Source organism: Misgurnus anguillicaudatus, chromosome 22 (genome assembly GCF_027580225.2).
Source record: "Misgurnus anguillicaudatus chromosome 22, ASM2758022v2, whole genome shotgun sequence".
Lineage (NCBI taxonomy): Eukaryota > Metazoa > Chordata > Actinopteri > Cypriniformes > Cobitidae > Misgurnus > Misgurnus anguillicaudatus.
The window spans coordinates 52,432,621-52,450,076 of record NC_073358.2 but is presented as its reverse complement, the minus strand read 5'-3'; the positions used below and the strand labels follow the sequence as shown (position 1 = coordinate 52,450,076).

Here is a 17,456-nt window from a genome sequence, read left to right as displayed (position 1 = left end):
TTTTTAATAACACGGTTGAAATTATTATATTATTGCATATTAGTATGTTGAGTAAAAAACAAGAATTTCTGAATTCATTCGTTTTATAGGATTCCCTTTTGCTTTAGTACATATCTACTTTATGACATTATTTGCGAAATTATAGTGTATTGGGATAATGTGTATAAAATTTTTATGTGTCAAAATATATGAAGTATGTGCTGATATATTCTGTTAAATGAAAATATATTAAGTTAGACACTTGATATGACATCAAGTAACGCGAGAGTGAGTCGAAAGCGTACAGAAACAACTGGCTCTCGCGATATTTTTACGTCATATATTGATTGATTTGCGCAGCGCTGCATGAAGGCAAAAACCTATTACGTTGCTGTTATTTCGGTCCTCCGGTCTTGCTGTGGCGCTGTGGTTCCGTTTATGGCCGTTACTTCCGCTCTGTTGCCGCTGTTGTTCGGGATAGTCCCTACTGGCGGGAGCTCACCGGATAAACCTCTCCAAACCTAGGAACTAGTTAGTATTCTACTACCAAATCTATTTATATGCTTTCTCACTGCTTTTAATCTCTGTTGAAAGTTAAACAGTTTATGAATCAGTTGTTGTGCGACTATTTCCTGTTAATGCGGTTAGTGACTTTTCTACGTTACCGTACTGAGGCCGCTACAATACCCGCGTGTTCTTAAAATGTAGTTATTTCTAGATTAATTGCGCTTTGTTCTATCTGGGTATTTAAAGTTTGTGTGAGTTTCACAAGTATTCATGCATTTAGTTGTTTGTTGGTTTATAGAAACGTGAGATGGGTAAGTAAGCGTATGAGTTTAGCGCTTGAGTGCCTCGAGCTCATTGTGTGCGCGTATTGTCCTGCATTGAGACACTTTTGTTATTTTAGGCCGCCCACAACATTAAAAACGGGTACAAATGCATTAAATCACTACTTTAGTCTAATGATGTGAATATATGTACGTTTAGGGGTTGGTTATTAAATATCTTCGCAACAAAACGACTTTGGCATTGTGAATTTGAGGGTCATCGCTAGTGTATTTAAAAGGGATAGTTCACCCAAAAATGAAAATTCTGTCATCATTTTCTCAATCTCATTTTGTGTTAAACCTGTATAAATGTCTTTGTTCTGATGAGCAGTTATGAAGATATTTTGAGGAATGTTTGTAATCAAACAGTTCATGAGCCACATTCACTTCTTTTTTCCTACAATGGAAGTGAATGGGGCTCACAAACGGTTTGGTTACAAACATTCCTCAAAATATCTTCATTCATGCTCATCAATCAAAGACATTTATACAGGTTTGTTACAACTTGAGAATTGTCATTTGGGTGAACTACCCCTTTAAAGGTCTGGCACAGGTTTGGCTATACTAGTGCCATTTTTACAAAATTTAACCCTGGCTAAAGTATCATCCTACTCGGTCAATATTAAAGAGATCAATATTATATTTTCACTTAGGATGATTTCATGTCTAAAAAGTGACTTTAGATGGATTTTCCTATACAGTGTGCACCGTAAATTACAAAACTACCTTGTGAACATTATCTTAAGAAGGTCTGGACATTGATCACAGTGTTTGTTATTGCACAAACCACAATTATGTAAACATCATTGCTGTTAACAGCTGTTCTTTCTTGTATCACAGCAAAGTTTTGTCGGTACTTGAACCTATTTGAGCAACATGGGTGACAGCGACGATGAGTACGACCGCCGGCGCAGAGACAAGTTCCGCCGGGAAAGGAGCGATTATGACCGTTCCCGAGAGAGAGAAGACCGGAGAAGAGATGACTGGAATGATCGGTGAGGAAAAGTTATTTGCCTTAACATTTGATTTCACAGGGCACTCACTCGGTTTAATATTATTGCTGTGGGGCTTTAATTAATGAATTAATTTAGCACGGGGAGAAAACAATTTATGAAAAATGCAAACCATACAATCAGTGAGAAAATGAATGACTGTGTCAATGATCAATAGAAACATTTTGGCCCGTGATCTTAATAGCATTAGTCTAAGTAGTTTTAGTACTTTTGCCTGGTTTTTTATGTTTGTTTTGTGGTTGTCGTTTACTGGCGGCCTTCGGCAAGAGAGTGGGACCGGGGCCGTGAACGCCGCAGCCGTGGCGAGTACCGTGACTATGACAGAGGTAGACGAGAGAGATTTTCCCCTCCGCGTCATGACATGAGCCCACAGCAGAAACGCATGAGGAGAGACTGGTAAGATGCTTTATTTGGTATTAAGAAATGACGGATGTGAAAAAAGAGGCGATTTCTCATCACAATTCCTTTTACCTCTATCATATGCTTTTCCTCAGGGATGACCATGGAGGTGACCCATACCACGGTGGTTATGATCTGGGTTATGGTGGTGGTGGACCTAGTTACGCCCCTCCTCAGCCATGGGGTCATCCTGACATGCATCTAATGCAGCCACATCATGGTATCCCTATACAGGCCAGGTCAGGATGAGGAAATAACTTTCTGGTTTATTTCTGTGAATTTGTACTCAATGAATGGGAACAATGGCTGTTTGGTTAAAATATTGTTTTTTTTTTTTTAAGTTATATATAGAATATTGTCATACATCTTAATGATATTGAAACATTGTCTTCCTCTTCCTTCCTCTCTTGATTTTCTCCAGGCTGGGAAACATCCATGATATGGATCTTGGCCCTCTTCCTCCTGTGATGAAGACCTTTAAGGAGTTCCTGCTCTCTCTGGATGACTCTGTGGATGAGACGGAGTCTGTCAAACGCTACAATGAGTACAAGATTGATTTTAGGCGTCAGCAGATGCAGGATTTCTTCCTGGCCCATAAAGAAGAAGAGTGGTATGATAACACCTGATGTTCTTGCTCTACAGTTTTGTTTTGCTAATGTTTCTGCATGGATTCACAAGGTGGCACAATAGAACGGGAAGCATATCCTCAAGTATTTGGTCATAGTTTTAAAACCCGTTTTGTAGGGCTGGGCGGTATGGCGGTATATTCTGTCACCTTGTAATAAAATGTTAGTCGTAACAGTTTTTTATTCTGTGTAAATGAGTGGGCGTGGCTAACTTGGCACACCAGCTGCAGTACAGGCGTCAAGCCCGAGGAATTTCAATGTTAAGTCAATGTAAAGACCAGTTGTCGTGCTTTTGGAATCGTGTCTACAGTGCCGCGCTAAACGCCTCATTCGCCCGTCTAGTTGGTGCGAATTGAGCGTTGCTGCGGTAAACGCACGAGTTAAGAAATTTGAACTTTGGTGGAAAAACGCGCCACTTTAACCAATCAGGAGCTTGCTCTAGTAGTGACGTGATTACAGGAAGCGAGCGGAGTCGCAGAAGCCCCCCCATAACAATTTCCGCATGAATGTCTCAATGACTAGAATTTCACACGCGGCTTTCACGCGTGAGTGAAGCGGGTAAACTCAAAATGTTCAAGCGGCAAACTAGACACGGTAGACGTGAATTTGAAGCCTCAAACGCGGCTGGTGTGAACCCACAGTAATGCTGCATGCACACCAAGCGTGAAGCATCGCGTTACTCTAAATTACTCGCGGGATTTAACTTAATTTCATGCAAATGTTTCTTTCGAGTTGAATATTTTCAATTTTTTCAGTTTGAGGTGAATAACACATGTTTTCGCAGCAATGGTGCCGCCCAATTCGTGTCAATCACATCGCCCTGTGAGTTCGCATCTTTCCATTGACTTTGTATGTAATTTACCTGCGCAAATTATTGAATTCGCGTTTTGTAAATAAGAAAGTAAAGAGCGACCAGACCACCTCAAAACAGACATGATCATCACCTCACCTATTATATTTATTATCTCCATATCTAAATATTTCATATACAGATATTTTCCCTTTCTGGTTTGTGCAAATTCATACTTGTTCGTTTTGCATGCCTATTTTTAATGTAATGCATGGATAAATCCAAAATGAAATGCATACTATATCTTCAATAGTCTATAAAGTAAATAACTGATTTAAAAACAAGATCCTTTTATCTAGACTTAATCTTTTGCATTTTGACTTTAATGATAACTTTAACATATTCTATTTTTAAAACTGCGGTGAGCATTTAGCTAAAAGCTAATTATTGAGTGGCAAATTTACCATGAAATAAAATGACTCATTCCGTAAAATGGATTTTTGGTCATACCGCCCACCCCTAGTGTTATAGTATTATTTTAAGTTAAGATATATCTATGAGAACTTCATACAGGCCCCATGCACACATTTAAGACATCCTCATTTTAGGATCAGTCTGTTAAGATATAGTCATGCTTTAAAAAAGAAATTCCTCCTTTCAGCTGAAATATTGGGGCATATTTGATAGATTCAAGACGTGGAAGTGATTATTCTAATTCTGTGTCCTTTTACAAATAGATGAATCCTGTCAGATACTTGTTTTGCTTGTTTATCTCCACAGCGATTGGTTGCTGCTGTTTTTAATATTTATCTGGGTTTTGCAGTTTTTTTTTTTAAGTTAACAAATTAACATTCTTCTTCCCTCCACCAGTACAAGGTATTGGAAGATGAGAAAAGCTCTTGGACCCGACACAGGAGTCGCTGTTAGTCAGTCAGGGTTTGCACTGCGCACAATGCAGATGCCATTAGAAATCAAGTACCAGGGCTCTTAGTCAGACAGGCGAGCATTCAATATCCAAACCAACCTCCGTGGCCACGAACAGGCATTTTATTTTATTTTCTATAGTGTGATGCCTTTCTTCCCCTTTTTACTTTTTCATTTTTTGATATTTGGATCAATCAGAATCCCCAAAACGCAGAAATCGTGTGCGTGCACACGTGCGTAAACACCTTTGAGAAGACTGCTCTCAGTGTTAATGTGTTGTATTGCGGGGAAGTCATCAGGTAAATTTTAGTGCACACAATGGACAATGTGTTTCACTTAACTGTTTACCTTTTGTTTCTTGATCAAGTTTATTTCCCCAATTTTTTCTTTTGTCTACTTTGGTGGTGAGTGGATTAATTTATTACACAAACACACTTTTTAAATGCATAGGTTTGGTCAACACCGTGAGTAGCAAGACTGACAGATGTGCACTTCAGCTTTATTATCATTGTCTTTTAAAACCTAGTGAGGTGTCTAATGCACACACTATAAGCCTGGATTTACACTGCAAATCTTGATGCCCAATTCCGATTTGTTGCGTGTATCCGATTATTTTGATGACCCGCTTACATCATCTTCTAATGACGCATGACACGTCTTGAGATGAGTTGTGGCTAGAAAGGATACAACTATCTCGTAAAAATCTCGACAATGTTTTTATCCTAATCCTAACCCTAAACCCAACATTTCATGGGATTTAAGCCGTAGCCGTATCCTTTCTAGCCGGAACTGTTTTTTTTTAATCCTACCCCTAAACCCAACATCTTGCAAGATTCAATCCGTTTGCTTACATTGCGGACACGAATGCATGTATCAGATTTATTTTCACATATTAAGGAGGCCTGAAACCAATCAGCGAATATTGTAATCTATGCATTTTTTCCTTGCTTGCACTTTCGTAGGTCATATCCGATTTGTGCCACATGTAGGAAAACAATCGGAATTGAGTCACTTCAAACATGCAATGTAAATGCGGCCTAAGTGACAGATTTTGTTATATAACTACGAAGCACACATGCTTATGATAAAGTACGTTGACATGCTGCCTATGTAGACGGCTCACTAGATTTTAGGACGCATTCACTGTGTTATGTGGGATAAGGAGTTGTGCAGTTCATGTTTTAATATGACATCAGATTATCTGTTATTGATATATATTATAAATAAAAATGCAGTTGGTGTCTTGAAAGATTAAAGTTTTCCTCCCTTGAAATAGTTGCTAATGTTCTGTTCTCTTCCACATCCACCCTGTTTGTCCCCCTCCCTCTCTTTCTCTCGGCTCGGGGTGTCTGTCTATCAGGTTCCGATCGAAGTATCACCCGGATGAGGCTGGGAGGCGTAAAGCCGAAGCCCACAGCGCTTTGCAAAACAGACTTAATGTCTACATGTATCTCATGGACAATGGCTGGTTTGAGTCGATCACTTTGGACATAGAGCGTGCTCCACAAATCACAAAAATTTTAGATGCCGGTACGTAAAAGTATATTTTGCGTGACAGCTTCATTAACGTTTTTAATCTTATACAAAATGTCACTTCTACTAATAAAGATATTTAAAGATAATTTAGTTTTTACCTTAGTCTTTGACTAAGGAACTGGTTCGACAATTAGCTAAACATCCAGACCGTCCCCACCTTTATAGTTTATTCCAACCCAAGTAAGCTTATGTCTTATATCTGTTCCTTCTAGCTGTGATAAAGATGGAGGGGGGAGGAGACAATGACCTGCGCATCCTAGATCAGCCGAACGAGGAAGAGGAGGAGAAAGAGCGAGAGAGGCTGTCGTCCGGAGGGCCGGGGTCTGAACCTTCCCGACGGGATGAGCCCAGACCCCAGGAAGTTGAGCGCAAACCTTCTGCTGAAAAAGACAAGACTGTGCGTTTGAATTAGATTACAGTGCAGATTGTTGTGTGGAGGACGTTCTCCTAATCTTCTCTCTACGTATGTGTGTTTGTAGGGAGAAGGGGCCGAGGGGGCTGAGAAGGACACAAGTGCATCTGCAGCAGGAAGTGAAGGAGAGATGAAAGAAGAGACTGAACCAGCTGCTCCACCAATCCCAGAACCTAAGAAGGTAAGTGTGTTATTCGTGCAGAGTCATATAAGCAATATTCACTGTATATGCTGATTGTATTTGTGTGCTTATTTATCTCAAACCATTATATTAGCGGATTGATTTAAAACACTTATTCAAGGGATTTGTTTGGCTCTGAGTAGGGATGGGCATTTTCCAGTAATTTACTATTCGAATATTTAAGCTCATAAAGAACGAATATTCGAATATTCGTTTATTTAAATTATGTTAATTAAGACATGCATCTTTTGTATTTTTCATTTTGTCATAATTTCACAGAAGGCTTATAATTAGGAAATATCCACAACAAGCTAAACTTATATTCTGTATGTATATGTATGCATGTATTTTTAAGTTGAAAACATTGTAAATTGTATATATATATTTTAAATTCTTCTTAAAAAATATCCTACAGAAAAAAAGGCGTTAAAACCCCATGCGGAGCGAAGTCTGAGTCAGTCAAACCCTTAGTTTCAAGTCGTCGTTAGTATGAATTCATTACTGTTGGATCTTACATACATTATATTATACCAAATATTATATATTAACCCCAAATCTAAGCGAAGTTTGAGGACTTGCGAAGTTTAAAGTTTGAAGACTTGACAAAGGCTATCATCATTTAAACCCTTAAACAGACTCCAAATAAGAGCCCGGAGCAAACGAAAAAACGCATCTACATAACCGACTGCTCAGTCAACATATAAATATCTTCTCAGTTTAGTTTGACATGTATTTGTGAATAAAGAAACCATCTTTACCCTACCTGCTTCGGTGAAAGCCCGTTCTTCTGACTAGATACAATAATGCCGGTGCTGCGGAGAAAACTCTTCCTCGTGTTGCACGTGATGATGGTTATCGGATAAAAACAACAGACGGATTGAACAAGATTGAATATCTGTATTTAACATTATTTTACAAATAACGTAAGCTGGCTCGATAGATTATTGTTGACTGTGCAAAGTTACTAACGTTAGCTTAATTTAACACAAGATTTCACAAAGACGGAGCTTTGCTTTTAAACAGCCATGTGCAGTTATCCGGTTCATTTGTGAAAGAGCACCGCATAATATAAATGTTCTCCGTTTAATTTCGTTCTCCGTGTCTGTCTCGTTATTAACAAAATAAAGTAGACTTTATAACAGAAAGCTTACAAATCTCTCATGATGTGTTGATGCGGGCGGCGGAGAAGCACGTTTAATAACACGTGAGCCCTCACTGAGCCAGTTGCCAAATATGGCGTGGCGCGGCCAAACCCGGAGATAAAAGAAAAAAAACTTAAATTCGTCTGCAATCTGCATTGCCAAACAATCAGAAATATATACGAATTAATGTTCATGTATATCTTACATTTAAGTCTGTAAAAGAGTATAGATGAAGTGAAAAAGCATTAAATAAGGTGGCACAATAAAAACAAACAAACATTCGAATAGCATTTTTTAAATTCGAATTATTATTGCCGATCGAATATTCGAATATTCGAATATCCGTGCCCATCCCTAGCTCTGAGTACAACAATCGCCCTAATGCTGCGTTCACACCAGCCGCGGTAGAGCCGTCAAGTGTGAATGATTTCAATGTTAAGTGAATGTGAAGACGCGTTTAAACGAGTGCGCATAGCGCGCCGGCAACGAGTGCGCATAGCGCGCCGCCAACGAGTACGCATAGCGCGCCGCCAACGAGTACGCATAGCACGCCGCCAACGAGTACGCATAGCGCGCCGCCAATGAGTGCGCATAGCGTGCCGCCAACAAGATTACGCCTCATTTGCGCGCCGCCAACGAGATTACGCCTCATTTGCGCATCAAGTTAAAAATGTGAACTTTGGCGGAAAAACGTGCCGCCTTAACCAATCCGGAGCTTGCTCTAATAATGACGTGATTACAGGAAGCGAATGGAGTCGCAGAAGCCTATGGAAGGCCCTCCCATGATGCGAATTTCTGAGTGAATGTCTCGAGGACTAGAATTTCACACGTGGCTTTCAAGCGGGAATGAAGCGACTAAACTCAAAATATTCAAGCGGCAAACTAGACGTCGTAGACGCGATTTTAACGTCTCAAATGCGGCTGGTGTGAACCCACGGTTTTAAGCAATTTCTGGGTGAAACCATAAATATTGGATACATCATCCAAATGCTGAGTTTTCTACACTGTGTCTCTCTCCAGCTGAGTAAGAAGAGGAAGAGGAAGCACAGCGGTGACAGCGAAGATGAAGCCAGCGCATCAGAGAGCGAATCTGATTCAGACTCCGACTCAAACTCGCACTGCTCAGAGAAACCTGCCGAGAGAGAGAAAGAGCCTGCTGAAGAGGGAGAGGAAAAGGAGGAAGACAAGGAGGAAGATGAAGAAGAAGAAGAGGGAGAAGGTCAGTGCCTCTGTCGCTTGCGTTTAAGCACAATGTGATTCCTGGTTAACAGTAATGATGAGATCGTTTTCTCGCCTCATTCAGCTGCCGATGGAAAAGAGCCGACTGACGAAAAGCAGAAGGAAAGAGAGAAAGACAAGGAGAAGAAACCGAAGGACGATCAGCCCCCGAGACCTCGGCCTCTTCACAGGACGTGTTCTCTCTTCATGAGGAGCATCGCTCCCACAATATCTAAAGCAGAGATTGTCGCTGTAAGTGTGCACGCACGTGTCTTTACTGACGATTAATACTGTTAGTGTATGTTGAGTGCTGATGATGATGATGATGAAACGTTGTACCCCACAGCTCTGTCGACGCTATCCAGGATTTATGCGTGTGTGTTTGTCAGAACCACAGCCGGAGCGCAGGTAAGAGACCACCATCACAGTGTTTTCATCATTATTTTAAATGCACTCTCTATTATAATCTGAATTTTAAAATAAAACTCTTTAAAGAGTTTAAAAATAATCTTGCATTGCCATGCTTAAGGTTTTTCAGGCGTTGCTGGGTGACGTTTGATAGAGGTGTGAACATCAAAGAGATCTGCTGGAACCTGCAAAACATTCGGGTGAGTTTGGAAAGGGAGACACTCTTGAATATTTTAAAACCATGTCCTCGTCTGATTCTGTTCTTCTGTGTATGTTTGTTTAGCTGCGGGACTGTGAGTTGGCTCCCGGAGTCAATCGGGATTTGGCACGCCGTGTGCGGAACGTCAACGGAATCACTCAGCATAAGCAGGTGCTGCGTAATGACATCAAACTGGCTGCCAAATTGATCCACGCCCTGGACGATAGAGAAAATCTCTGGTGTGAGAAACCACGAGAAGAGATGCCCACTTTGGAGGTAATACTCATTCTAGACTAAAACATTACAGTGTGTCGATGAGGTTTTACATAAAAATTTGGTTCTTCATTTCTTGGAGCTTCCTGCTCAGAACCCGATTCTGAAAAACATCACTGATTACCTCATTGAGGAAGTGAGCGCTGAAGAGGAGGAGCTTCTGGGCAGTGTGGGCGGAGCTGAATCTGAGGAGGCAGCTAAAGAAGGAAACCCTACTGAGATTACTGTGGAAAGAGATGATAAACTTGTCACGGTTAGGAAATTAAACTCATGATCTTGTTGATGTATTTAGGACCAAGTAATTCCAGTTAAAGGGTCAATCATGAATACTATGAGGAACATATTTTTCATGTGTTGTCTTTATGCTGATTTTGTATGCATTTTAATAATAATGGGTCTCATTTGCTAAGCATGCATACGCACAAATTTGTGTGTGAGATGTTCACAAACAAATCATGATTCAACAAAAGCTTTCATATCAAAATTTCTTCTAAATGTACGAAAAAAATTAAGAACAACGAATACCACAAGTATGCACTAAGCATGTAGGTAGGTAGACTATAATTTTAATATATGTCTTAAAGGTGCAGTGTGTAAATTTTAGTGGTGAGGTTATGAATTGCAATCAATGTTTCAGTTCACCGAAACTCATAAAGCTACGGTAGCTGCAACCAGACAAACATGTCATCGTCTGAGACAACCGAGTAAAAAAATTTGTCCGTTAAGGGCTTCTGTAGAAACATGGCGGCACAAAATGGTGACTTCCATGTAAGGGGACCCTCGGTGTGTGTAGATGAAAACGTCTCTTCTAAGGTAATATAAAAACATAATGGTTTATTATGAAAGGTCTTTATACACCCCTGGAAATATAATTATGTATTTTATATTGCATTTCTGTCAAAATATCCTTATAAAAGTTACACACTGCACCTTTAAATGTCTTTATTGAATCCCATACTTTTTTTAAACTAATGGTACTCTGGTGAACACACAACACATATGGCTTCCTCCACCGACAACAACACCTCCCAAATTGAAAATGCAAAACAAAACAGATCATTACCGATAATAAATAAGATCATAGATTGCTTTTCGAGCTCCTTAGCTTCGGTGACGAACTGCTCTAAAAATTTCTGTTGGCAAACGCTGCAATGCGGAAAGCCCATATGGTGCTGGTTCCAGAAAAACGCGATTATGCGATCGCATGATTGAACACATAATCAGCCAAAGTCCACATATTTATGCGGCGAATGCATTTTTGAAAAAATACGCCGCACTTTCACCGCAGAAATTGCAGGTTTCTGCGTGTAAAATTGGTGGGGCTTGCATGATTTCACAATCCCTGTATATTCGTAGCAAAAAGTCATATCTTAGCAGAAAGTTAAAAATGTTGCCATGGGAACGTTATGAGGCGACGTGGTGAGGCGACGTGAACATCAATGAAAAGCTGTAAAAAGGTTTTGCACGTTCACACAATTTCATCGCATAAAATTGCATGAATATCCCGCATATTCCATCGCATTTCTTAAGAAAACGTGTCACAAGATCAAGGCTTTTTCCTGCAACAATCACAAAAACTCTGGAAGGACTGTATTATGCATATTGCCAACTTTGTGCACATAAGAACAAGTATAAGAACAAATTCATGTGCGTATGGAAATTGTACACAATTATTAGTAAATGAGACCCAGTGACTTTAGTGTAATTCTTTAAAAAGTCACAATAATGTGAATATTTGTAATTTTCTCAGGTGCTGGATCGTCTGCTCTTTTACCTGCGTATTGTACACTCTATTGATTATTACAACACCTGCGAGTACCCGAGTGAGGACGAGATGCCCAACCGATGCGGCATCATCCACGTCCGCGGACCAATCCCCCCTAACCGCATCTCTCACAGAGAGGGTGAGTAATCCTTGACTAATAGATTTACATGTGTTACACTAGTGTACTTGTCTGTCATTTTTAAATGCTGTTCTTAGTTTGATGTCAATATAAATCCTGCTGCTGAGAAATTTTTCTTGGTTTGACGTTATCCCTGTCATATAGTGGCAGACTGGCAGAAGACATTCGAAGATAAAATGGGACACCTGTTCAGTGTGAAGGAAACTTTATCTGAAGACGAGGCGGGAAAAATGGGCCGCAAAGATCCAGAGCAAGAAGTGGAGAAGTTTGTGTTGGCCAATACGCAGGAGCTGGGCAAAGATAAGTGGCTTTGTCCACTCAGTGGGAAAAAATTCAAGGTGTGTGATTAAAACAGGATTTCTTTAAGCCTTAGCATGCTCTTTTTTTCCAAAACATTAATGAAAAGATTTTTTTATAAAATGAATTTTTATCAAGGGCCCAGAGTTCGTGAGGAAACACATTCTCAACAAACACGGCGATAAGATCGAGGAAGTTAAGAAAGAGGTCGTGTTTTTCAACAACTTTCTGATGGATGCAAAAAGACCTGCAATCCCAGAGATGAAGCCTCCACCCCTTCCAGGTCCCGGACAGGGTAATGCACCTGTCAATCATATTGAGATGAACCGTAATGATGTAATTAGTGGTTTAGCATTAAAACTAACTCTACATTTTCATTGTGTTTGTTTTTAGGAGTGCTGTCACCAGGAGCTCTTCCATTCCCACCCCAGGGTCCTCAAGGTTTAATGGGGTTTGGCCAACCCAGACCTCCAGTGATGGGCTACGGAGGTGCGGGTTTGTTAAAGATAAATTGTGTAGTAGTTAGCAGAAATCAGTCCATCAGTGCGGTTGCAAAACTATTTTTGATACTTATTTTGCAATAAAGCACGTGATACGTAGATCCTTTATTCCCTTCCTAAAATTGTCAAATGTGTGGCAGCTGTTCTGCATTAGTTTTGTGTTCGTAGGCATTTATATATATTTTATTAAATTTTGTGGCACATTTTGTTCCCCAAAAAGCTTTTGTGTCAGCAATGTTCAGTTCAGTGTTTAATATCTCAGTAAACGTTTGTCATATAAGCACTGATGTTATTTCTACATGTTATTTCCAGTACTCATTTTTAGTGGACACATGAAAGGTACGTTAAGAAATATTTGGTTCCACAGGTGGTCCACCTTATCCCCCCAACCAGTATGGTGGAGGAGGCAGAGGTAACTACGACAACTTTCGTGGACAAGGCGGTTATCCCGGGAAACCTAGGAACAACCGGTGAGGCAGTTGTTAGCATTTATTCTATCCAACACCTTCTTAAAAGATTTGAGAACCTAAAAGCAAAAAGTATATCTGCTAGTAATGTCCCATAATGTAGTTGTGTCTTTTCTTTCCAGAATGATGCGCGGGGATCCTCGCAATATCATTGAATATCGCGATTTAGACGCTCCAGATGATGTGGACTTCTTTTAGAGCTTCTTTTAATTCTTCACATTTTAATCTTCATGTTTTTTTACAGTTATCTCAGCTTTTTCTTATTTTTGTGCATTCATTCCAGAAACTGCCCATCTCTGTCCTGTGTATGTTGTGTACACTGTGTTATGGAGTGGGCTTGTGCTCTTGCCCGTTTTCTTTTTGCTTCCAATAAAAATTTAATTTGGATGTCATTTGTGTAATGTATTGGTCAACAATTTAAAATTTAAATTAAAGGCGGGGTGCATGCTTTTTGAAAAACACTTTGGAAAAGGGAGTTAGGCCGAGTAGCAAAACACACTTTTAGCCCATCAGCAGTAAGGGGCGTGTCTACTAAACTACATCATTGCCTGGGTTGCTTATGTGTGGGGCGGGTTTTAAAAGAAGGTCCAGATTCTATAGGGGTAGGGGTGTGTTTGTTTAGATGATTTCAAATGTCACATTGTTTTTCAGAGATCATGCACCCCGCCTTTAAGTGGTGATAAACTCTTGTTACCTCAGAGGAATCTTCTGGGTTCAAATGCAGATTAAGCTCAGCATCTGTGGCATAATAAAAAGTGTAAATGAACATTGTAAATCGTCAGGTTTACTAGTTACAGTCGTTAACTGTGTTACCTGGTCAAAACGCTGAAGGACTAATATTAAAAATAATATGACAGACAAGGTCGGTAATCAATTCTTTCTTTCTGTTTTAATATTAACACATTTAGCACTAAAATTATTTATCTTTTTGAAATAAAGGATTCAGTATACATGATGCCTCAGTACATGAATTATAGACTTTCATGTTTAAAATTAAATTGCTGGGTGGTTCTCTTTATTTCTGTATGGGGTGGTTTCCTGGACAGGGATTAGACTAGTCCTAGACTAAAATAAATGTAAGAGCCGTCCAAACTGAAAACAACTTGCACTGACAAATCTTAAAATGCATCAGTGCCCTTTGTTTTGCCTCAAAATGCACACCAGTAATGTTTTTAGTAAGGCATGTTTGTTAAACTAGTTATATTTCCTAATTAAACTAAGGCGTAGTTCTGTTTTAAGATCCTGTATGGAAAACCACCCCTAAAACCCCCGATGTAATCTTGTTTCTGTTCATTTTTTATATGAATTACTTTCACTTCCCTAGCTTTGCACATTTTGCAAGCTCATCACAATTAAGGTTGCCACACCTCATATTAAATGGGTCATTAATATGATTAATGATTATATGGTATTTCTCAGATTGGGTTGCTGCAATTTTGAAAATTAAAATTCCACATTTGACTAATTGGTATACATCAAATTATCAGTCCTTAAGTCAGGGGCAACGTTATGAGCTTGGTTGAGATCATAAGATAAGGGAATTTATGATTTGTTTGCCATCTTCTTAACTATGTCAAGTAAATGTGTCTTTACCATCACATCATGGAATATATGTAAAAAATAAAACTTAAATGATAAATCTTTTGTGGTTTCACATGGAATCTAATTTATCTTGAATTTAATGAGATTTTACTTGCAAGATGAATTATAGTCATTTATGTATCTAAACTTCTGATTCATCAATCTACCCTGGCTTCGAATCTAAGCTTATTTTAAGTGAATGCCTATATCAAAACTTTACAATAGTGATCGTTTAGACTGTCCAACATTGTCAGAAATGAATAATTGTAGGATGCTTTTGTAATTTATACATAATTTATTGGCAAAAATACGAATGGTGCTGGTAATGACATTTTTGTCAAAAAACTAGCCCTACTAGCTAAGATGATGACTAAGCAATTGTATTTAGCTTTCTACATATAATGTACAACATTTTAACTGTTCTAGTGATACAAATATTTCAAACAATCTTAAAAATAAAGAAATATAACACATATGGTAATGACAGATAATAAGTGTACATGCCCAAAACAAAGAATAAAGAGTAGATTTACTTACTTTTCTGGACATGTGTTGGTAATGATGCACTGTAAAAAATAAATTGTTGGCTCAATGAATTATTTTTTTAGTAACTAGTTCCACAGAAATTTTATGTTCACTCAATTTCTGACTCCAAAGTGTTACCTGGATTGATGTTTTTTAGTTGGCCAAAACTTGACTCAAATATAAAAAAGTATGTTTGCTCAACTAGCTTTATAGTTCATTCAACTAAAAGGTTTTAATCAGTTGAATCTTTAAAAACTTACAGCAAAGACTCTGTCAATTAAAATTTAAGTATTTACTCAATGTTGTATGTGTTATTTCAATTAATATTTTTTACTTGGGAATTTTTAAGAAACTTTTTTAAATTATTTATCAAATAATTTATGCTGGTGTTGTTAACAAATAATTAACTTCAGTCACATAAAAACAAAAGCTTTATTCACTTATCATACAGACTGAACATACAGAATTAAGTCTTCTCTAAATAGAGGGCATAAAACAGTCCAAAAGGCACTCCAAAGTCAGTCAGAACATCTGCAGGGTCATTTAGGAGACTTTCTTCAGCCGTCTGGTCTGCCTCTCCACATCATCACCTCAGACATCATAACTTACGTAATTGAATTAAACACTATTGGGCGGTTTTCTCGGACAGGACTTATCACTGACTAAAATACTGACATCTCTTAACATATGAGTGCTGTTGTTTTGTCTCAAAATGCACGCCAGTATTGTATTTAAGGTTTGTTTGTAAAAATGTCCCAATTATAATTAAGACGGAGTCCTAAACCCTGTCCGGTATTATCTTAACTATAGCTCCACTTTAACTCGGACACATAACATAACACACACTTTAACTCAGACACATAACATAACACACCTTTATATAACTTATATGTTTACAAAAACGTCGAGTATTTGCATCTTAATATAGTCTAAAATTAGCATTTATTTACCAACACTTACCTGACGTGACCTTGAGGAAACGGCTGATGACTTGTGTCGTTGTGGGAGACAGTGAGTGATTCCAGCTGTTACATGCGGAATGATCTCAGATGAAATGACCTGTGATTCAGATCCTTCCGAGTTAAGTTAAGACATTTTGAATTAAAAACTCACGCACATACTGTACATACTCGCGCGCACGCGGGTGCGCACACGGGTATATTTAGAAGTTTTATTTAAGATTGTTATGATATTGGGACTATTTCTCAACCCGATCCTTCAGCTCTGAAGTTCAAATTCGAATGCAGTCCGTTTATAACAAATGTAAAAGATATGAAACATCATTCAAGTGCAATCCTAAAATATGATTTAAAACATAACCCTTTCATTGTTAAGTATGAGAAAATAAAATGAATTAAATCACGATTAAACACCACAGAGATACCAGAGCCAGCAGTCGATTTCTGATGCGCTTGCCGAGGCAAGGCTGCGCTGGGCGGGGTGTGAGCGCTTAAGTGTCTGTGATTTTCTGGAGCTCATCTGGAGCTCTTCTACGTCCGAAAGTGTCTGAGCACATTTTTAAATAGACGCTATCTTTATTAACCGACCGCATATTTAAACTTTAAGCACATACATTCACGCATGAACAACTCTTACAATTACATTTTGTGACCAAATAACAGTAATATTATGAGCATTTTGTTGTCAGGAAACATAGCTGTCATAAGTCCACATATTTACCTGATTTGTCTTAATTAGTTCAGTCAACACTAGCCATTCTGAATGTTGACTGGATTTGAAAATAACCATTCATTTGATGTTTTAAACACAGATTTATCTAGACTTAAAATAATGTCTTCTCAACTAGCTCAAACAAAAAAAATGGTTTAACTTATATATTTTTGCCCGTCCAACATTTCATTAGTTGGATTTTTTACAGTGTGGAACAGGTAAAAAATTAAACAAAATAAAGTACAACATGCATATATATGCTTAATCTGAATGTAGCTTATTAGTTCAAGTAACATTTAATTCATATGCATATATTTGTTTTATTAATTTGTGATCATTCATGTTTGAGATATGGCATGACATGTGAAAACTCTGGTGAAGGGCAACACCAAAACAGATATTGTACCACAAAACACCAATAAAATTTGAAAAAATTAGTTGTAAGAGCAGCCATAAAAAAGTCTGGGCTTGTTTTTGTTTATACTAATTAACGGTGCTCAAATGTATTAGATTTATTTAGTTTTAATAGAATTACACCCTGTGGTACATTTGGTGTCCCTAGTCAATATTTTTTATGTTTATTT

The 17,456-nt window shown here is 38.4% G+C and overlaps 1 protein-coding gene across 2 annotated transcripts; it reads left to right on the top strand.

The window, feature by feature from the left end:
- Positions 1–354: 354 nt before the first annotated feature.
- Positions 355–13,487, top strand: srrt (serrate RNA effector molecule homolog (Arabidopsis)). 2 transcript variants are annotated; one of them, XM_073861023.1, is made up of 20 exons: positions 355–510; positions 1,647–1,802; positions 2,073–2,215; positions 2,314–2,457; positions 2,640–2,828; positions 5,919–6,088; positions 6,307–6,491; positions 6,574–6,687; positions 8,850–9,048; positions 9,133–9,299; positions 9,394–9,455; positions 9,577–9,655; positions 9,739–9,930; positions 10,010–10,180; positions 11,678–11,831; positions 11,976–12,169; positions 12,267–12,423; positions 12,522–12,617; positions 12,996–13,098; positions 13,218–13,487. In XM_073861023.1, exons 2-20 carry the CDS (start codon positions 1,683–1,685, stop codon positions 13,291–13,293), a joined length of 2,715 nt encoding a protein of 904 aa, XP_073717124.1. In that variant the 5' UTR covers positions 355–510; positions 1,647–1,682; the 3' UTR covers positions 13,294–13,487. The 2 variants fall into 2 exon arrangements, with proteins under 2 accessions (XP_073717124.1, XP_073717125.1); XM_073861024.1 differs by having other exon boundaries at positions 484–622.
- The last annotated feature ends 3,969 nt before the right edge of the window (positions 13,488–17,456 follow it).

What these genes read in the sequence shown, in the direction of transcription:
- srrt (XM_073861023.1), top strand. Translation starts at nt 1,683, where the DNA reads ATGGGTGACAGCGACGATGAGTACGACCGCCGGCGCAGAGACAAGTTC. An exon ending in CAATCCCAGAACCTAAGAAG is followed by an intron (nt 6,688 to 8,849) that starts GTAAGTGTGTTA and finishes GTCTCTCTCCAG; the next exon opens with CTGAGTAAGAAGAGGAAGAG. An exon ending in CTAAAGCAGAGATTGTCGCT is followed by an intron (nt 9,300 to 9,393) that starts GTAAGTGTGCAC and finishes TGTACCCCACAG; the next exon opens with CTCTGTCGACGCTATCCAGG.